At 50.0% G+C, this 22715-nt stretch overlaps 1 protein-coding gene across 1 annotated transcript in view; it reads right to left on the bottom strand.

The window, feature by feature from the left end:
- The window catches only part of FOXK1 (forkhead box K1), a 70638-nt gene that overhangs the window by 24918 nt on the left and 23005 nt on the right, over positions 1-22715 (bottom strand). Inside the window, 1 exon segment of the mRNA XM_004440884.3 lies at positions 2034-2219. Coding sequence (XP_004440941.2) covers positions 2034-2219 — 186 coding nt within the window.

Here is a 22715-nt window from a genome sequence, read left to right as displayed (position 1 = left end):
CGTACTTCATTTCTTTTTATGGCTAAATAATATTCCATTGTAAGGATATTCCACGTGCTATTTATCTACTAGTCATCTGATGGACATCTGAGTTGTCTCCACGTTTGGGCTGTTATGAATAGCACTGCCATGAGCCTTTGGGTACAAGTTTTCACTGGACCTTATGACCCCGTGAGTTGCAGAGTCATGTGGTAACCCTTTGTTTAACATTTTGAGGAACTGCCAGACTCTTTTCCAAAGTGGCTACAGCATTTTACTACATATAATTTTTTATCTATGTATCATTGATACATGTATAAGGAAATGTAAGAGCATTTTCATAGCACAACTTAATCGCAACCTCCAAGTACTCATGTTTTAGGTTAAATTCAAGTGAAATGTCTGAAAGAACAACGAGAACATGCTAAATTTGGGGTTTTAGAACAGCTATTGCTAGAAATCTGAAATGAGCTTAAGAAAAAACCGGCTGTCTCATGAAGCTGTAAGGACTAAATGAAATAACGCATGTACAGAGCTAACCAAGCACATGGTCTAGCGCACACGAGGCTTTCAGTGAGTTGTTATCGTCGTCATCACAGAGAACTAGGACATCAGCATGCTGGCTTTATCGACGAGGAAAACAGGGCCCAGTGAGGCTGCAGACCTGCCCCCAGTTCTCCCACTAACTGGAAATATGGCCAGAACCAGAACTTAGGGCCCAGAGTGGAGTTCTGGGCCATGCCATGCTCAGTGCTGTCCCTGAACTTGCTCTCCATGAGAGAAAGACACAGCTACTCCCTGGCTCTGCAGGCAACCAACTCCAAGCAACTCAGTGCAAACGAGTCCCATCTCGCAACCAACATGTCCTGGTAGGAGACCAAATGGCACACGTGAAACACTGATTATTATGCAAAGGCAAACCAATGTGTGATTCTACACGTAAACCTTTAAAAGGCGCAAAAAACAGACTACCAGAAGATGGCTGGTTAGCAAGAGCAGGGACTATACCTTATATACAGATGAGACGGCAGCAACAATAAACTTTCGCTCAGCCAGAGCAGCGGTTCTCAAAGTATGGTTCACAGATGGACCCTGAGAATCCCTGAGCCCCTTTCAGGGGTATGGGAGGTCAAAACTATTTTCCTAACAATATTAAGATGTGATCTGCCTTTTCCACTGGGCTGACATTTCGCACCAATGATGCATAAGCCGTGGTGGAAACTGCTGGTGCCGCAGCAGAAACTAAGGCATAGTTGTCATGGCTTCTTCAGGGCCACACACATGCAGCAAGGAGAAAAAGCTAGTTTCATTTTAAGATATCCGTGGTGAAGCAGTAAACTATGTTAAAATTCTTTAAATCTTGACTCTCAAATATATGTCTCTTCAACCTGCTTTATGACAACGTGGGAAGAAGGCACAGGACTCCTGTTGTAGACTGAAGCAGAATGGCTGTTGGAGGAAGTCCTTGTGCCACTGAGCTGACAGCTCAACCACTTTTACAAGGATCTCTAGTGACACGTGTCACCTTGAAACCTTCCCCCAAGCCTTTGTCATATTTCTATAACTCGCCAAGGATGAGAAAGTTTGAGGACTTTCCTTTCTTCAAAATCTAGACTAATTTCTAAAACTTTGCAAAGAATTTCCACAAATAAAGTTTAGAAAAATAAAGTTCACCAAATCCTGGCATACAAAGATTACTTTAAAATATTTTCAATGTTTTAAAAATGTCATACCTGTGCTTGCTTTAAAAGGCTCTAACAGATACACATTCAAACTGGAAAAATGATTCATTAGGTAGTGATTCTTCACTTTGTAAGAGAATTCTCCAGAGATTTTACTTAAGTAGTCAGGTCCCCTGAGGCACTTAAAATAGTTTCAAAATTTCCATTTACATGCAATTTTCCAGAAACACATCTAATACTGTATAGAACACAGAATTTCTGCATTGTCTTCCTCTTTCTCAAGCTGCTAGAGCGCAGGGCCCTGATTTTGTAGAGGAAATCGTGTGGCGAGCACTCTAAGCGGCCCGGGGACGGGCCGAGCAGGCTGCTCACCTGATGGTGCCGGTCGGGGAAGGGACAGGGCTGACCAAGCTCCGGAGATCCGGCTCCGGAATGTGAATCTTCAGAGGGGAGATCTGCGGGTAGAGTGGCCGGAGGGGGGATGCTGGAGCCTCTTCTTGATGGTACAGTGATGTGAACTGGATCTTGATAGCCGTGCTAGGGAATCGGAAAGTGCACCTGCAATGGAGGGAGAGCGAGATGTTAGGCATGGGAAGAAAAGAAAGCCAAAATTCAGTAAAGGAATGTTCTAGTTCACCTAAGTCACTGTAACTTATGTGACTTAACTCGCATGATCACTCTGTGGTGCAGAGGTGCCAAAAATCGTATTCCTCATGATTTCATTAGGACACGTACTATCACTGACACCAGTTTTCCTTTTACTGCGCATGTGAACAGAACAGACACACATATCCCCAGACCAATACCTATGACGTCATCTCCAACAAAGGCTCCAGACAGACAGAGCTACTTCCAGTCTGCTAGGATCACTGCCGCAACGCCCACGCGGGAGTCACCACCCCACAGAGAACTGAAATGCCAGGGTCACCGCCTCTGCAGCGATTTTAAAGACAGATGTCCTGCTACTCAGATGACAGAAAGCAGCTGTTGCATGAAAAAGCAGCACCACCACGCATAAGCCTGCTGGCAGCAGTCTCCAAGAGGGACAACGCTGTGAGGCGGAGCTTAAGGACTGGCTTCACGATCAGTCCTGGCCTTCGACCCCTCGCGCCTCGGGTCTTCCACTGGCAGATGACCACATGCAGACAAACCCAGCGCTGCAGGTAACGGTGCAGGCAGCCTCACACATCAGGTGCTGATGGACCTCTGAGAAACTTCTACCTATAAAGTCTGCACATTATTTATCCAGCACACCTTCTAATTTCTAAACTCACAGGCTATCAACAAGTTGCTAAGGGCACTACCTAGTTAAAAACAAAAACAAAAACCCAAATGAAAGCAGGCTGCCCACAGAGAGACAAGCAACACAGTCCACCTGGAACTGTTTAGAAAGGCTCTTTGTAAAGAATGGAGGGGTCAGAAATGACGCATGTGAACAGCCATCTTTGCACTGTTAATTGTTTCAGAAAGGCGTTGGATCCACCAAAGGATTAGCACTCGACAAGTGTCTGTCAGAGTGCCCCTGGGTGGAAGCCCCAGCCAGCAGGCTGCCTGGCCCATCCTGCCTGTATTTTTAATCTGGTACCAACGTTTAAATAGCAAATCTACCTCCAACTTCCCATGGACACGGCAAACACCCCCTTGATTTGAATTCCCTTTTACTCTTAGTAAAAGAGTTTTTACAAAACAAGACTTAGGGGCCAGCCCCGTGGCCTAGTGGCTAAGTTTGGCACGCTCCGCTTCAGCAGCCCAGGTTTGGTTCCCGGGTGCAGACTACACCACTCATCGGCAGCCATGCTGTGGCGGCAACCCACATACAAAACAGAGAAAGACTGGCACGGATGTTAGCTCAGGGTGAATCTTCCTCAAGTAATCAATCAATCAAATGTATAAATAAGACTTAAGAACAGGTCGAAATAAGTTCTGAGATCATGGAAGGCAGTGAACGGGCACCCTACTGGGCAACAGGGGTGCTCTTGAGCCTTCCGCTTGGGAAGACCCACTTCTCATGAAATGACTCAGCGATCTAAGCATCTACCCTGAAAGCCAAGCTGCCCACATTTCATAGAGAAAAGGAGTAACTCAAACTGGCTTGACTGGCCAGGACTGATCCTTCCAGAGATATCCGAGCAGAGACGGGCTGGACGTCACCACAAAGGTAGAGCCTGCAGCTGGCCGAGAAGCACCAGGTCACTGGCTGACCCCTGGGTACTAGGTTTGTATTTCCAATCTAAAATCAGAACAAAGGGATTTTGATTACTGTTTCCTGAAACTGTTTTCCTATTTGATGCTGTTCTGATCCTGGGAGATGTGGCCTAAATACCAAAATGTTAAGGATGGGGTGGGGGTGTCTGTAACATGTAGTCAACATCACCCCTATGGTTCTGCGTAAAGGGCCACCCAAGGCTATCTAAAAATATTCTGCAGTTTTCTTCTTGTAGGCTATAGTTAAAGAAATGTTTGATGTCTCCATTTTCTTTAGTTTCTCCACAACCCAAGGAAAATTTTCTCCATCAGTATTCTGGCTAGATTTTCTACATCATGCATTTTTCTCAGATGCTTTCTGAGGCCTATGGTCCCTACAGTCCTGGAGGCCTCTTGGCTTTTGTAAGTCACAGAGCCAACACCCACCCCAGCTGTGTCCCAGGATGGGCAGGGTGTCCCCGAACCAGAGCAGTGAGGAGAGGGTCCGGAGCCAGGACTCTGGCTGAGGGCTCCACACAGGTGAGCTGATGGGTTAAGGCGAGCTCCACCTGCAAACGAAGGACTGAATGAACAGTGGGGGTGTGCGTACACATGCGCACACACACACCTGTTCTACCAGTGTCAGACATGAAAGCAGTAATGAGGACAGAAATTTAAAGAGTTTCTATGGCCTCCTCCTTCAACTGCTGCAAATGAACAAAACAGGCAACGTTTTACTATCTGCCGACAGGGCACACAGTTAGGGTTCTGATGTTCTGCGTCGTGCAAGTCCCTACATTAACACGAGATCACATCACCCTACAATCACCAAGGCCAAGTAGAAAGAGGATGTGGCTTCTGGCCCATGACAGTGGTCACCAGGCAGACAGGAACTCTTAGAAAACAGGGTTGGGGTGAAGACAAGAAGAGGTGCCTGAACCTCTGGATGGGGGCAGGACACCAGGTTCTCGTCAGGCCTGTCTGGCCTGAGCGGAGGTGGAGAGGTGCCCGAGTGAGCACACCGCACACGCTTCAGACCCCTCCTCCACTTCCCGGCCTGACTTCTGCCCTCAGGGCCCTCAAGGGGCTGAGAATCATCCCAGTGATAATACGAGCATACAGACTGAGGTTCAGGTGAAACAAAACACAAGGTCAGGGATTTGGGTACATCCTTACTAGCAAAATCTAACACCGTACTGATACTAGCTGGACAGTTTCCTGTCGTAATAGTAATTTTCCAATTAAGGTTTAACAATAAACCTTTTTATATTATTTACTGCAAAAGCTATTTTAAAAGCATCTGCTGACTCACTCTTCCAGAAATTATCCTGAGGCAGACTATGTTCTACCTAGGAGGAGGAGAGAAAACACCAGGAAGTTACTTAATTTTAAATAGATGTCCCCCCAGGGTGCTGGCGGAGTTCGCCAATTACTTCTCTCCCTGTAATATTTTCATTCTGGTGTAGGGCCTTAGCTGGAGTTTTAATGAGCATGTTTTGCAATTAAAGCTATTCTCTTGCAGGTGCTCCATGTTCAATCTACACCCAACCACCCACTGCGGGCCCGTCTTCATTGCCAGGAATCCTGCTAAAGGTAAGAATGTGCCCCCTGGAAGTCACTGTCCCCCAGCCCAGGGGAGGGCTCCCGCACAAGCAAGCATCTACCCTCAGAGGGATGGCCCTTCAGATCTCTCTACAAAATGCCTGCCCTAATGTATAGAGGCAGAAAGCAGAGCAGTGGTTGCCTAAGGCTGGGGGGAGGGGTGAGGTGGGGAATGGAGAGTGACAGTTAATGGTTTCTTTCAGGGGAGATACAAATGTTCTAAAACCCATGGTGGTAATGGTTGCACACCTCTGTGAATACACTAAAAACCAATGACTTGAACAGTTGAACTGGGTTCGTTGTATGGCATGTGAATTATACCTGAATCAAGCTGTTTTTCAAGAAGTTCTTGCCCTAAAGCTCCCATGATCGGGGTCTGCTCCAGTCTTAGTTCCCAGGTCCATGTGGAAGCCCAGGGCTCCTGGGAATTGAGCAAAACTGCTAATGCCTTGGTTCCACGCCAGGCTGCCCTACTCAGCATCAGGTCAAGGTCACCGCAGGGCAGGTGGGATCCAGCCCCATGAGACCATTAATGAGTAAGTGACTTGGGCCATCACCCTCACTTCCATCTCGTCCTCATGCGGGAATCCTACCACCTGTCACACCAAGCAGGCGTTGTCAGAGAATAAAAATAGCTCATTTAGTCCTCACTGATATAAATACAATTAACTTATTTTAGACAGGAGAAATAACCAGAGAGAGAAGAAAGCACATGTGAAGGTTTCCAGAAAGATTAAAAAAAAATTCACACAATAGATTATTCATCTCCAGAGCCGTCACTGCCCCCTGACACCCCAGCCTGGGCTCCTTGTCCTTCTCTGTCCCAGCAGGTGAACCACAGAAGCCTGCACTTGGGGGCACTGACACAACAGGGAGTGACACTCCACACTGAAAATGGACGACGACTGAAGTTCTGCTCACCAACCATGACACCCCGACTCTCCCAACACACCCCAGCTGAAGATGGCCCAGAGGATAGCTGCAGACCCGACATTTGTGGGCCCCCCATGAAGCCCACCAGACAAGGAGCCCACCCGCCGAACACCCAGGCACACGTGGCAGCTGACCAGCTTGAGTACCTCACTCTGCAATGTGGACACACAGCCAGGAAAGAAGAGACGTCTGGGGAGCATCTCCAACAGGAAGACAAGGACCAAGGCAAACAATGGGGGGGGGGGACACAGAGGAAAAAGACATCCAGGGGCAGAAGAGAACGCAGCCCACCCAAGCCCCCGAGACAAGAGAGGGCAGCTGCCACCAAGGACTGAGGGCACCAAAAGGTACCTCTGGGGAAAAACAAGAAACCTGGACAATTAAATGTGACACAGGAAAGACAACTTCAGAAGGAAGGCTGGATGATGGACTTGGAATCATCTCCCAGAAAAGACAAAGAAAAGAAAGCTTTGGAGGCTTGGGCCAGGAGGTTTAATACCTGATTACCGTTATTCTACAGAAGATGCCCCTCATAGGAAGCTCCAGGGAGGAAGGCATGGGATCCTAAAACGCAGACCCAGGCATCGTGAAGCCGCCACGCTGCTTCCTAACCACTGTAGAATCGGTGTTTGCTAGAAGTTGAATGGCACAGTCACAAAAATTTAAGACACAGGGAGCTCACTGCTTTGTGTTTAGGAGGTAAGGACACGAATGTTGCAGGCTAGAAATCTGGTGGCCTTTCGTGTGCTGGGCAAACCTTCCCCTGCGGTACCTGAGCATGGACCCGTGTGGACAGAACCCGCCACCATGCCAGGACTCGTGGGGAAACTCCATGTTGGTGTGTGCTGGGATGCATGTGTGGCTCTCAGCAGGCCGATGCGATGGACTGTAGAACAGGAACGCCCCATGCTTTCTCAAGCAGCTGCCATCTGGCTGGATAATGGAATCAGCCTGGGGCACAGAAGACTCCACCCGAGGGTGGCCTCGAAGTAGCCACCATTCAAGTGAGAGAGGCAGAGAGGGCCCCAGCCCAGGGACAGAAAGACCAGGGTCTTCAAGACTGACACCTGCCACTAGGATCCTTGCTGTGGTTCTTACAAACAGACACGACAGATAGCAAGCAGCTGGGGAGCCTACCAAGTTTCTGAGGAGACTCTACTGCCTCAGAAACCACAGACCCGGCCTGCAAAGTGTGACCGTCCCACCCTGACCTGCCCCAGGGAGGGGCAGGTAGCCAGGAAGCACCTCACCTCCAGGGCCCACGTCAGGCGAGACCAGGGAGGCTGGGGATAGAGCTCCTTCCAGAATGCACACAGCATGCTGTCACTGAATGGGACTTGGGGCTGCCTCCTTTGACAACGGGGATTAGGTGACCAAAAGGGCAGACTGTGACAAAGATGGCTAGTTCCCTGGACACACATCTCCTCCTGCTTCTACAGTGAACTAGTTTCAACTGGACACATGCCACCCAACTAAAGACGACACTTCTCTGCCTCTCTTGCAACTGTGAGACTGTGCTGGTCATGGGCCAGCCCAGTGGCGTAGTGGTTAAGTTTGCACACTCCGCTTTGGTGGCTCAGGGTTCACAGGTTCAGATCCCAGGCGCGGACCTACACACCACCCATCAAGCCATGCTGTGGGGGCGTCCCGTATATAAAGTAGAGGAAGATGGGCACAGATGTTAGCTCAGCGACAATCTTCCTCAAGCAAAAATAGGAGGATTGGCAACAGACGTTAGCTCAAGGCCAGTCTTCCTCACCAAAAGAAAAAAAAAAAAAAGAGACCATGCTGGTCAATGAGTCACAGATGGTCATGCCTTTAGGAGGCAAAGAGTGTCTTCTTCACTTCTCCTCTTCCCAATAGCCAGAATGTGGCTGTGATGGCAGGAGCTGGAGCAGCCATGGTGGATCATAAAGTGGACATTGGGTAACAGAGCAACATAACATAAAGAGCCTGGAGCTGCCATATCAGCTTATGTTAGGACTGTTAAATGTAAAAGAAATCAACTTCACCCTTGTTATTTTGACCTTGGTTACAAAAACCAAACCTACATCCTAACTCTAAACAGCTAAAGAGTTCCCTGTGGGGAGTGGCTGAACGATCTATGGTGCATATTCAGTGAGGAATATCATGCGGCCACTTAAAAGGACACTTTTCAGCACTGTATATCTTTGGGCAAATCTCTTACTGTATCAGACCTGTTTTCTTCATCAGGAACCTTCATAGGGTTCTTGTAAGTATTAAACATTCCAACCACAGTAATTAGAAGCACACAGAGTATCTAACACATGCTAAGCACTCACTAAAAACAGACCCAAGGAGGAACAGGGACAAAGCTGATGACATTGACAAATGAAGACTGCAGAGATCAAATGGTACACGCATGTTGCAGCTAAAGGCACAGGGTTTGAAATCAGAGACTTGATTTGAGAATAGGCTGTTGGGACATTGTGGTGGGACATGGGGCAAATCACCGACTTGCAGGCCCCTCTCTAGTCAACCAGAGACCACAGACAAGCGTGAGGCCTGGTACAGAGCAAGTGTGCGCTGACACGGTTCCCAGCTGTTCTCGTCACTAGACAAGGACGGGAAGGACGAATGAAAACAGCCCGAGGGAGAAGGTGGCATTACCGGAGGTGGCTCTTTTTTAAAAACGTTCTTTAAATGTTGTTACCATGTCTTTTAAGCATGAAAGGCTCAGGGCCGGCCCGGTGGCATAGCAGTTAAGTTCGTGTGCTCCCTTCGGCGGCCCGGGGTTCGCGGGTTTGGATGCGGGCGTGGACCGACGCACCGCTCATCAGGCCATGCCGTGGCAGGCGTCCCATATAAAGTGGAGGAAGATGGGCACGGATGTTAGCCCAGGGCCAATCCTCCTCAGCAAAAAGAGGATTGGCAACAGATGTTAGCTCAGGGCTAATCTTCCTCACCAAAAGAAAAAAAACAAAAAGAAGGAAAGGCTCAAGAATATAGAAAACAAAAGAGCCGTTATACACTTGATAACCAGTACTTTCAAATTCTGCAAGGGGTGATGCATCTTTCCAAAACCTCATCAAGTACCAAGCCCGGCCCAGCTCTGCCGTGTGTGCCGCTCCAGCGGGAGGGAGAAAGCCCCACAGGGCCCAGGCCCACCCTAACGGACAGGAAGACGGTCCAGCCTCTCAGCTTCTGAAGGAAAGGCTGGAGGCCAGCTGCGCGTGACCCACAGCCAGCCAGCAGGGCCTTCGGGGCCCCGTCCCGCCCGCCCGCCCCCGCCAGCCTGCTCCAGGCTCGTGCAGTCAGGCAGCTTTCCTGCGGCGGGCCCCGACCACAGCAGTTCTCACGTACGTAAGGTCGGAAATTAGAACACCACGGGACTAGAGGCTCTGAGTTTTGTAAGAACACCAAAGAAAAATAAGACTGTTCAGGAAATGGTTTTGAAAAAACTTTTACAAAGAAAACCGCCAAATCATAGAATTCTGACAATCTTAAAATGTTTTAAGCTAAGATATCTTATTTCTATTAAAAATTTAACACATTTTGCTAGAACATCCAAACAAACGAGCAGAAGACGCTGCAGCTGTGGGGCCTGTTGGCCTGCAGAGACCCCACAGCGGCACAGCACAGCAAAGGGAATGCAAATTACAGAGGGACCCACACAGCAAGAAGGCGGAAGGCGTGGAGAATCCAAACAGCAGCTGAACCCAGAGGAGCGAAAGGAAGCAAATGGCCAGGCTACGGGCAGGCAGCATGGCCGCTGTCCCTGGTCAGGCACCAGCTCTGCATGGTCCCTGACCCACCAAGGGAAATCCAAAAGCCATCCTAGTCCAAAAAACTAAATAAATGCTGTTATGTATGTGAGGCAAAGAATAATTTAAAACTCACCCTCCTCTACCACGCCCTCGTCCTCCTCCATGAATCAAAGCTGCCACCTGGACTCATTTCCTGGTTTTCTCCACCTTCCAACTGACCCCTCGGCTTTGCTGTCCTGGGTCGATGACACACGCAGCTGCGACCCTGGGCTGGCTGTGCCAAGCTGGGAGCGGGTTGCTTCTAGAGATATGGCTTGGACCCTGTGCACCACTAACCAGCCACGCACACTCGGCTCTGGTCCTCGTCCTCGCAACAACAACGTTGGTGTGCAGCTATGCAGCATGCGTGTTAAATATGGTGGTGATTTTCTGATTTAGAAGTAATTTAGCTTTCTTCTTTATATGGTTTTCCATGGTCTATTTTTTTTTAAACAAAGACAACGCATTTATTTTTATCATCAGGCAAAAAAGCTACTTCTATTGGAAAAAAGAAAAAGGATAGTGGGATACTCAAGTCCCTGTGGTGAATGGCTAAAACGCAGTGAAAACTGTAGCCAAAGGTTCAGCCAAAGCTGGGGCTTCTTTCTAAAAACAGAGTCTTAGACCCCCTCTCAGGAGCACCCTGAGTGGAGAAGAAGTGAGCAATCCCACTGAACCAGCTAAGAAAACCATGGAAGCCCACGGAGGCCGGCCAAATGTGGCCACAATGACCTACCCTCGCACATCCTGCTAAGTGGGCTCACAGGGCTTGGCTGTCCTGGGCACCCCCTGCAGGAGGTGGAGAGGGAGGCATGCCCTGGGGTTCGTGGTCCCTTCAAAATCATTTCCCCTACTCTTCTTGGGAGGAGCACCAATCTCCTAGGTGATGCTTACCAAATCCAGCTACAGAGGATGCACAGTCGTTTCTACAGTACCACTCAGAGGACTCGAGTGACTTCTACAGTATTGCTCAGAGGACTCGAGTGACTTCTATAGTACCACTCAGGGATTCATGGCCATTTCTACAGTTTCACTCAGAGGATTTTATAGTATTACTTGGAGGATTTGTAGTGACTTCTATAGTATCACTTGGAGAATCCCAGGTACCTTCTATAGTATTACTCAGAGGAGCTGAGGTAACTTCTATAGTATTACTTGGAAGATTTGTGGTAACTTCTATAATGTCACTGGGAGGACTTGAGATAACTTCCACAGTGTCACTGGGAGGACTCGAGGTAACTTCCACAGTGTCACTGGGAGGACTCAGGCTAACTTCCATAGTGTCACCGGGAGGACTTGGAGTAACTTCCACAGTGTCACTGGGAGGACTCAGGGTAACTTCCGTAGTGTCACTGGGAGGACTCGGGGTAACGTCTATAGTATTACTCCGCTGAGGCTAAGAGACTCACAGGTGACTGTGAGTCATCTGGGTTGGGGAGGCCCCGGAATTTGCATTTTTAGCAGGTACTCCCCAAGCAAATCTTACCCCCCAGAATGCCCTCTTCTCAGATATGTTTGGGAAACTCTGCCTAAGACCTGGTAAATGCAAGAAGAAGGGCCAGCAGTGGGCCTGCCACACCTGCTCTGTCCTGGGCCCCAGGAGAAGGCGCACTGCCTGCCAGCTCTTGAAGTCGATCGGGAAATGACCCACCCCCATCACCACTGAGGTCCACCCTCCAGGCGGCGGTCTCTGTCTCACCATCACGGGGGACATCCACCCGGGGCCTGGAGCCCGGACACAGCGTTCCGGCAGAGCCGCAGGTAAGGCAGAGTTAGGGACCATGGGGGAGCACCCCAGGCCATCTTCCCAAGGACAGTCTTATCCCTTTGTGGGGATGTATCAAATTGAAAACAAACCAAAAACACTACTGTGTAACTCGAGCTCCCACACCTTAGTCTGGAAAATGAAACGAGGAAGAGAGTCCAATACATCTGGAAAAGAAAATACCACCCAGATTTTCTCGAAAAACACCAAGGATCATCCAGTTGGGTGAATGGAGGAGCGACAAAGGTCAGAATGACCACTTCAAATGTCCTGGCTTCCTCAAGTCCAATGCCAAATGGAACAGGCCCTTGAGAGGGACTTCCTGCACCGCATGGCTTAAATGCAGACCATGAGACTGGACTCTATGAACCAGGGTCACGGTAACAACACCCCATTGCTCTCTGGGACTGACACAGGGACAGAGCAGAGCTCACCTGCGCTGAGCAATTCAAGTTCTCTCTTATCTGTTCCTTCTACGCTGATTTAAGGAAATTACTTAAACAAGTCCAAGTGGCTCCATCTACAGGTCTTCTTACGGCGCAGCCCACAGTGACTTGACGTAACCAATGTTCATCTGGTGCCTGACTGACACTAAGTGCTGGAGGGTCCTTGTCCCAATGGACTTACACCCTTCAAGACTCCGTTCCCAAAGGCCAGCTTCTCTGCAGAGCATGGCTCAGAGGGACTGCTGGGGGCAGCTCGTCCTCCTAAGGACCTCCTAAGACTGCCTAAGCAGTCTGCAGGCTCCCTGAGGGTAAGCGGCACCTCTGCTGCTGGTCTGTTCTCTCCAAGCAGACATGGTGCACACACAAGAGCACACACGTGGAGGAAGGAGTTCCCCACAATGTACTTCTTTCTGGAACAGTCTGTCAGGAGGTAAACGCATATAAACTGGTAGACGAGTATGACACAGAACGACATAAATGCTAAATAGGGGCGCAGGAACAAGCCACGGCCACACGGAGGGGTGATGGCTAACATCTGACCTGTGGAGATTCCAAACCACAGAGAAATCACCAGACTTTTCTGATCCTGGATTAACTTTGCAAGGATATCGACAATATGCCTTCACTGTGTTTAGGAGAATCAACTAGCCAAAGAATCAGAACATTCAGTGGGTAAGAAAGAGCGTCACCACTCTACCACACACGCCGACGGCTGGGAACCACCAATTTAACCACTCAAATCCACGTCCACAGTCTTGAACAAAGAGGCTCCCGTGAAAATGGAAAGGCCTGAGCCAGCCCCAACTGCTGTCCAGCAGGCTGAGACATTCCATCTGGCATCCTGCAGGCCAGGCTGCTTCAAGGTCAAGGTGTCACTAAAATGGGGAGAGGAGTGGAGTAGTCTGTGCAGGGACCAATATTTGCCTAACATCAGTCTCATCTCAAGACAGATGCCAAGATTATCTCCACTTTACGTGCAGCTTCTCCCTCTCCTCCTGGAGGACACAGTATTCAAGCATTTTTGAAAATGAAGACCACTGGGAGGCCCAGGCAAGAACCAGGTGTGACTGAAAGGGAAATCAGTGCAAAGTAAGTAATAATCGCATTTACACTTAAAAATGCTATGCAGAGAGCACCAGTAACGCACGGCCTCAGATCACAGACCCACCCTACGAGTGACGATGTCCATGAGACATTAGGAACTTTGGCCTGGTCAGGTGGATCACTGTCAGCCGCTGAGACACGGCGCTGGAGGAGGGACATTCTACTCCAGAATAATTTGCGAAATTGATAGTTTATTGCCTAAACCTTAATTAACATGAAATTCAACAATAATATAATAATAATAGTTAAAAACTAGTATCTGCTATTATTATACATGCCAGGTAACCGTGCACTGAGCACTTTAGGTATATCAACTAACTAAAATACTCCATTTCTCTGGACACTCCCTCATATTTAAATACGTGTATTTTGAAGATATTACAGAAGGCTCCCGTGTTATCTTTTCTCCCATAAAATAGAGGGGTGAAGAGACAAGCCTTGTGCACACAGCAGCTGTTGAACTGTGGAGGGCAGGAGAAGCAAAAGCAAATGAAGCAGCAATCAGCTCTACATGCTTCTTTTCTGGGTTCTGGCAACTCAAAAAGGCCCAAGTTCAATTTTGTTAAACTTGGCGGAGGAAATGCTTTCAGAAGCTGAAAGCGGAGCTCGGGAGGGGCTGCCAGAGAGGCGGTCACCCATCACCACCCACCGCCCGGGGGGAAGCTCTGGAGCAAGAGTCTTGTCCTTCCCAAATAAAAGCAACAGGAATGTTCTAGGCAAACCTGAGGGACCTCCTGTCCCCGCCTCACACAGGCATTGCCATCCAAGTCAGAAGTCACGTGTTTCTGTTTCAAGACCTTCCTTTTGATAACATCCTCAAAGGCAGCAGCAAAGCTCACACAAACCTCAACTACACCTCCGTAAAGAGCAGGCAGTCTTTGCTGTTAAAAAAAAGAGAAAAACGTTCCACTTGTCACAACAAACAGGACAGTGTCTGGATGCTTTGACAAATCGCATCCTGCTTTATCACAGTTGCCTGAGCTCACTCACCTTCCTAATTTGGAAAATGCAACGAGGCACAAGGAAACCTGGATGGAAACACCAAGTGTACCCTCAGAGAGTGCGAGGGAGGGCGCGCCGTCGGGGCGTGTGCAGCTCCCCTCTGAGAACACACTGGGCGGCCAGCCCGTTTCCCTGAAGAACTGAAACCCGGTAAGAAAGAGCCCAGGAAGTGATCACCATTGACAGAGATTGAGAAATCCTTTGCAAACGACATCAAAGTGGAGGCCAGGTGTGCTGGCCACCACGTGAGGCCTGAGCAGCATCTGCCCTGTACACCCCAGAGCAAAGCAGACAGAACATGCCAGAACCTCCCCACGCCGCCAAGAGTGAAAGAGAAAGCCAGGCTCCGTTCTCCCTGCCCTTATCCTCAGGGGGGCTAGGCTCCTGGAATAGTAACTGAACTGGGTTTCTCTCCTGGCACAGCAGTAAACATCACCTAATTCCACACCCCACACCCCTGGGACATCCCCACAAAGCAGCATCTTGGCTGACGGAGGGGCTCCCTTCTCTTGTCCGCCGCAGCAACAGGAAAACAAGAGCGGGGTGTCCTAAGGGTGCTCTTGGTGGTGGGAGCTGAGGACTGTCATTCTAAAGCAGCAGCTCCCATCTTCCCATAGAGTGAAGCCCCTTCACAGAGCCGACGCCCATGGGAAACGCTAGTGAATGGGGTTCCGTGGAGGGAGTGGGATGAAGGGGTGCGATGGGCAGTGGGTGTGGCACCCGAGGGCGGGCCTGGGCAAGCTTCTGCTGGGGGAAGAGTGCAGAAGGTGGGGCACCCACCCAAAACCCACTCCCCCATCTCCCCGCACTTTTTTCTGGGTGCCCGTGTCCCAGCTTCCCCTGCAGTCCAGGATGACCAATAAAAAGTCAAAGTCCCTGAAGAGGTGGACAGACAGCTACCAGATGAGTACTACTGCCCATCATCCCTTCCTTCCACTCCTAGAGTGGAAATGTGATGACCAGGGTGCCAGCAACCACCCTGGACAAGGAGGTCACCTTGAAAATGGAAGCCTTGTTGCTAAGAACGGTGGGACAGAAAAACAGAAGCAGCCTCGACATTTGCAAGGCCCGGAGCTCGGCCTACTGCAGTCTGTGACGGAGGCAGCAGAGCCGCATGAAACACACACGCAGCAAGGCGCAATACCTCTTCTCCATTACACATTTTGGACAAAACAAAACTGCTTGGCTTTAGAAAGGAAAATAAGTCAGAGCTCTCTACTGAAGAAAAACAAACCATGGACTGTCCACTGAGTCACCACTGGAAGGGTGGGCTGCGTTCCAAACCCTGTCTACCGAGCACGGCACTGACCAGTGCAGCAGGAGCTTCTTGTACAAGGCCATTATCATTTTCACTCACACAAAGAATGCAAAACACCAAAGGCGCTTGAAAAATTAAGAAGCAGAAAATGCGAGGTCACTAAGTTTCTTAAAAATTAATGGTAATTATTTTGAACAACATCTGCTTGAAAGAGAGAACAGAAGAAAGAAAGTGCCTCCTGAATTCCTCCCAGAACTCATGTTTGTGCTGCACCCATGGTGACCGCCATGGCAACAAGAAAACGTGCGCGGGGAGCAGGGGCAGATGCACAGATGCCAGACAGGGCCGGACAGGCCCGGCGGGCACAGCTACAAGCTGCATCTACCATTTTTAGCATGCTTCAAACTCAGTGAGATTATTCAAAGATGGTCTTTGAAAGCCTAGTACATCCAAAAAAACAAAATAGCTTTGAGGAGGCAAATTAGGCCAACGATTTTAGGCAATGTTGACCAACAAGCTCTTTTGCTAAGTGTGTCCTGTAGCAACGGGCCCTCGCCTGGTGCCGAGCAGGTGCCTCACAGCAGCAGCAGCAGCAGCTCCTGACTCTCCCTAGCACTGCCATCAGCCAGGCCCACTGTCACCATCTTCACATGGATAGATGAGGGGAATGGGGCTCGAGGGGGAGTGGAGTTTTTTATTCAGGTTTTTATTCAGCATCACCAAGCTGATATGTGGTGGGGTCGGGATCTGAGCCCAGTGCTGCTTCTTGTCTGGATGGCACGGTCTGGGGGTGCCTGCACTTGCCACCCCTCTGGGGGGTTCTTCACGAACAGACTGCTGTGTGAAGACCTGGATAGAGAGCTCTCTGCGCACGACGTTTCTGGACTAGATGTTGGCTCTTTGGGAGCCAGACCTAAACCAAAGGGAGAGAGAAGAAGGAGTGGGGACCCAGCGGAGTGCTAGGGTGAGGGGCCTGTGGCCCAGGAGGGGCAGGATCCCCAAAACCAGGCTGGGCAGGGGTATCGGGCTCACCCTCCTCACTGTCCCGCAGGCCAACCATGTTTCCATAACGTTCCTCTAATCACAGTTCTCAGAGGCCACGAACACCTCCCACGATGTAGACGAGAGTGCGTTCGCTGTGTTAACAGGGGAGCCCTAGGCCGTCTCCGTGGGCCCCCACAGAACACTAAGACTGCCCACGCCCAGCATCGCAGCAGCTCCCCGCTCACTCAGCACGGCCACCACTGGGGGCTCCACACGTCCTCTGGCCAAGATTCCAGGGAAAACCTATTCACAGAACACTTCTTTAGCTAAGGAAATACTGCCAACGGACATCAGAGGCTAAAATGAGAACCTGGGCCCCACCTTCGAGAGTTCCTAGAACAAAAGATTGCAGATGGTCGCTGGAGCGGGGACACTCGGGAAGGACAGAGGAAACAAAGCGTGGCCCCATCTCAGTGGTGTTCATCTTCATGCAGCACGGGACCCACATCAAATCTACACTGAGATACACACCCCTCCCGCCCTCATCTACTCGGTGCAGGACATGACCGGACCCCGAAGCCAGGCCTAACCCAAAATGAGCCCCACAGGCCAGGATGAAGCACAGCAGGCAGGGCCTTTCCCAGGACTCTGGGCAGCCACTTGGCTCCCAGCCAGCTCATCTCCCCTGGGAAGGGCCTGCACCACGTCCTAGCTCCTCAGAATAACGGGCTGCATTTTAAACGTAAGAAGCGGGGCAGGCCTAGTGATGCAGTGGTTAAGTTTGTGCGCTCCGCTTCAGTAGCCCACGGTTTGCAGGTTTGGATCCTGGGCGCAGACCTACACACGTTTATCAAGCCATGCTGTGGCAGGCATCCCACATATACAGTAGAGGAAGATGGGCAAGGATGTTACCCCAGGGCCAGTCTTCCCCGGCAAAAAGAGGAGGATTGGTAACAGATGTTAGCTTAGGGCTAATCTTCCTCACCAAAAAAAAAAAAAAAAAAAAGTAAGAAGTCTAATTTTGGAATGAAAACTGTATGGACATCTCTCATTTTTCTTACTTTTTATTTCTTCCACAATTTTCCTGCGCTCCTTCACTAAAAACCTAGGGGATTACCTACTCTGTCTCTTCTGCACAGTCCAATACGAGCTGTCGCCATCATGCCTTTTAAACTCAGTCATGTGTGTCACGGTGAGCTTCGCTCACCATTCAGTGGAAGAGGAAACAGACCAAACGACACGGAGAACCTCTTCTAGGTTTGTAAGACACACCAGTCAAGGAGGAAAGTCATCCTGTGACAATTTCACGACAGTCTAAGTTAGTGGTGAGCAAGTTTTTTCTTTTTTTAAGGGCCAATTCAGGGAAAATTTATTAAATATTTAGAGGCTTTTTTTAAATTAAAAATTAAAATAATATTAAGTTCCATGCAAAAACCCATACACTCATCAGATGCTGGGCTGGAGCACGCAAGTCTGCCCGTGAGCCAAGATTTCTCATCACTGAACTTTGCTAACTGCATCGCCCATCAGTAAAACGTCTTAGCCTCACTACCTAACTAGGTATATTCGCTTATTTATAAACTATGCATATAACACTCTCCACTAATACATACATGATAAAAGATGACAAATAACTATAAAGGGAGAAAATTAAAAACAACCAGATGGAAGTTCTGGGGTCTCCTCCTACACCCCGTTGACTCCATTTCCTGGGTGACTGGACAGCACCCAGGGCTCCCTGTGGCCACGCCATCCCACCCTCCACTCTCCACACGCCAGCAGGACAGCGTCTGTGAAAGCCCATAACATATCAGGTGCTTCCTCAGCTGAGAAGCTGTCCATGGCTCTTGGTAGAAAATGCAAACTTCCAAGCCGTGCGTGCCAGCCCTGCCAGCCTCCCTGACGCCATCCCGCTCCCTCCCGCGGCCCCCTTGCCCACGCTGGCCCAGGCCAAGCTCCTCTCAGCCCCAAGGCTGCCCTGCCCTGCTGGAACCCTGGCGCCCACCTCTGCCCTGCCGGGGCCCACTCGGCATCAGTGGCCATACTCAAGAGAGGCTGCCTCTGACCCCAATCCACATAGGCCCCACGTCCTCCCTCTCCCAGCACCTTGCTCTTCTTCTCGAGATTACCCGTGGTGGGAACATCTTCTCACCTCGGCCTTGCCCACCGTCGGCCACCTCCCCAGGACAGGGGCCAGGCCTCTCCTGCTCACCGTCACACCGGAGAGGCGCATCGACACTCGGTGAAACAGAAAGACAGGTAAACTGCCTCTGAGCCACCAGCCGTGAACTCACAGGTGGAGGGCTGGCTGGAATTATTCTCACTCTTAAAGCTTAAGAAAAATCTTTATGTGATTTAGCTTAATGACTGCCGACAGCTCAAGATTAGGATTAAGGCCATTTTCTGGAACCACTGCCTACCTACAGGAAACAGGCCTGGTTGTCACAGGCAATGCCACCTTCTCACCCAGACTGGCCTTAGCCACGAGGCAGATGGGACCAAGGTGGTGTCTGTGCATTCTACAACTTGCAGAGCCACTGTCTGCCTGTCCTGCCGGAAAGTCAGAAATCCACTCACACACGGGACCACAGCTTCCACCCTGCGGGTGGGCTTCCCACAAACTCTGAAACAGGCACCACATTTTGCTGGTCCTTATTTCTGGTCCTTTAATTACAGATTCCATGTGGTGGGGTCCCAGTTTAGCAACTTCCATCCCATGACTAGCCACTGGAAGGATTGTTTTTGCTTGTTTTTCCTACATTTCTTTATCTGCAAAGAATCAACTGTGGGTGTGAGCACTCTTCTGGGTGGAATCACAGCGAGAGAACCGGAGAGTGCCTGGCTGTGAGCAGCCAAGGATGCCTAGCTTAATACATGCACCACATAGCCACTTGGCAGGACCCAGTCCCTATCAGTCAGCTACAGCGAGAAACAAAGAACTTGCAAAGTTTCGTATTTCACAACACCAGAGTATTTCAAAATATCCTCTTCATTCATTCCAAACTTGGCTCTGCTCAAGTCAAAAGCTGACTGTTGATAAACAGAAGGCTTCTCATAGGTTAGGCATTCCAGCCTTCCGCCACCGGCCAAAGAAGGCCCAAGCCCCAGCCAGGCTGCCGGAGAAGAGGAAGGCTGGGCAGCGGGTGCACAGACGAGCTCACTAGAGCCTGCACCCAGGCCACTGCCCTGCGGCCTCCGCACCTGGCCCCATGTCACACACAAGCCTGACACTAACAGCTTCACTCCGAGACACACTTGCCAGCAAACTGAAGCCATATGATGGCTCCCTGAAATGAAGCCCCCCGTGTACTACGGCACATAACACTACAGCACAATTCCATCTACACGGCCCTTGAATATTTTCTGCACTAGACAAAGCCATGAAACTCAGCTGGCCAGAAAGGTCCCCCTGCATCCCCACATAAAGCCTGATTACTGCTGGTGTGGATCTTGTTCTGCACCAAGGAAAGGAAGATGCAGAGCAGCACCATGCTTCTGCGCACACTTCCGTGTGCACACACTTTCTGAAGGTGCACATGGAAACATTCTGCTAATCACGACTCTCTGGAGAAATGGAACTCAGGATGGAAAGGACACTTACTTTTAGTTTTATGCTCTCCCCATACAAGAAGCCAGAAACGGATTACCTGGGAGGGAAGCATGGATGAGAGAGAGAGAGAGTGTTGAGTGTAAACCCTTGGAGTTTTGAACTGTGGCAACGTACTATCTCTTCAGAGAATGTTTAAATCAAAATTTGTAAGACATGCCTTTTAAAAACAAAACAAGCAAAAAGGCATGCCTACTTTTAGGAAAGAACGTAAGAAGAACTGGATCTTATCTTCACACCTGGGCCATGTGGAAGAGAGCAGAGAAGAGAGGCAAATGCTTCCCCTCAAAGCTCCGAGCAGGTTAACTTTACAGAGACGATCTCTCCTCTCTCCTCGGCCTGTCCATGTGACAGTGACAAGGCCTGGGAGTCACAAAGTGGGCGCTTCACAGCACTCAAAGACAGACAACTTAAAAGACACCCTACAGATGAGTCAGAAACCAAAAGGACCGCGGCCATCAGAATCTTTCTGTTTAGGAAGCTGACCTCACGTGGGCTTTCCTAGAAGGAGGAGCTGCGTGGGCTGCATGTCTCGTGATTTTTCTTCTGCTTTGGTTTCCATTGCACCAGGGCCTGTGCAGGCAGGGGCCCTGACGTTCTCCCAGCCCAGGGCCTGGCACACAAAAGCACTGAAATAACTACACAGAAGAAACATTTTCACTCTAAACTTACACAACGGGCTTTGAAGGGGTATAACCTTTCTCTGCTGACTATTTCAAAATTTAAGTGAGGGGCCGGCCTGGTGGCATAGTGGCTAAGTTCGCGCACTCCGCTTTGGCAGCCCGGGGTTTACAGGTTCGGATCCCGGGCATGGACTGATGCACCGCTTGTCAAGCCATGCTGTGGCAGTGTCTCATATAAAGCAGAGGAAGATGGGCATGGATGTTAGCCCAGGGCCAATCTTCCTCAGCGAAGAGGGGAGGATTGGCAACAGATGTTAGCTCAGGGCTGATCTTCCTCACAAAAAATAAATAAATAAATAAAAGTAAGTGAGTAGCAAATTAACAGGGCAAGAAGAGATTTTTTTAAGCGACAAATTTACTTGGATAAACTACCCAAAACAAGTTATTAGATTATGAGTCTAGCTGTGAAGTTTACCCACTGAAGGGGACGAGGGATGGGACCTGCCCCTCGGAAGCACTGACCATTATCCCCTTTGTTACCATAATTTTAAAATGAAATCTTGTTTGGAGTTCTGCAGAAGTCACAGAGCTTTGAGCACAACTTAAAAATAAATGTCATCTCCTGCCAAGTGGAAACAAACAGAACGGAGAGAAATGATTCACCGCCACCCGCCATCGCACCGACCCACCAGCCCTGCTTTGTGTCAACAGAGCTCACCGGGCTGTTTGAGCAGTGTTTAATCATAAATGGATTTGAAAGCACTCAGGAGTACAAACAGAACTAACAGCACCTACCCGAGGGCGTCACAGATGAGCCCGGTGAGAGGACAGAAAACCCGGGTGTAAAATGGGAAGCCAGATAGCTGGTATATGAAGTCAGACACAGACACGAGCATCTTCCCCATTACAGGCATGAACCAGCACTCACAGAGAGCAGCGGTTTGACCCTGTCCATCGTCAGCACCCGCCCAAGGAAGGAGCAGGCAGCACAGAGGGGCCCCGCCACCTCTCAGGAGGGCTTCTTCCTCGGCGGTGAACACTCAGACTGAATCAACGTAGCACCTGCACCGTCTGCAGTGACTGCCACGTGAAGCGCAAGACACGGTGAAGACGGAGGAGAGTAAACCCTGCCCTCCTAGAGGAAGGGGTCAACTCTCCGGATTATTCAGAACCCCCTGCAGTCTGCACTATACGCAAAGTCGACACCAACCGACAGCACTAGTTACACGTCCGCCTGGAGGCACCACACTGACGAGACAGCCACCGCACACTGCAGTGAAGCACCTCGAGGTGAGCCCGGCACCTGCAGTTACTGCGTGGGGAGCGGGCAGCGGATGCCCTCTGTAAATCTGACCATCCAACATCGTGTTTGGGTTTCATCTCCACTCTCCTCACCCGTCGTACGTTTAAGGGCAAATAAACCAAGGAACTAATAGCAAATAAGCACCAGCAATCCACCTCAAATATGGAAGAATGGGAATGCCTAGTTTCAGACTTGCTGGAAAAGAATTCCCGAGACACCCCCCATGGCCCACGTCCTTCCTCTGCACACTGGCCAGCCCCCCAGTCCCACCCGCCCCGCACTTCCCTCCAAAGGCACATCTTGTTTCTCGGGGAACCCCGTCCACCACCTGGAGTCCCGCCCCATTCCCAACCATAGTTCATCTTAAACCAAATTCGACTTCGTTCAAGGCCCAGCTCACGTTCGAGGCCCTGATCCCTTCTCCCCAAGGTCACAAAACTTCTTTACCGTCTGCACGTCTGAACATTTACCTCCTG

The sequence above is a fragment of the Ceratotherium simum genome, chromosome 26 (genome assembly GCF_057802395.1).
Source record: "Ceratotherium simum simum isolate JZ-2026a chromosome 26, ASM5780239v1, whole genome shotgun sequence".
Lineage (NCBI taxonomy): Eukaryota > Metazoa > Chordata > Mammalia > Perissodactyla > Rhinocerotidae > Ceratotherium > Ceratotherium simum.
The sequence above is the reverse complement of the archived record's forward strand: the minus strand, read 5'-3'. Positions and strand labels throughout refer to the sequence as shown.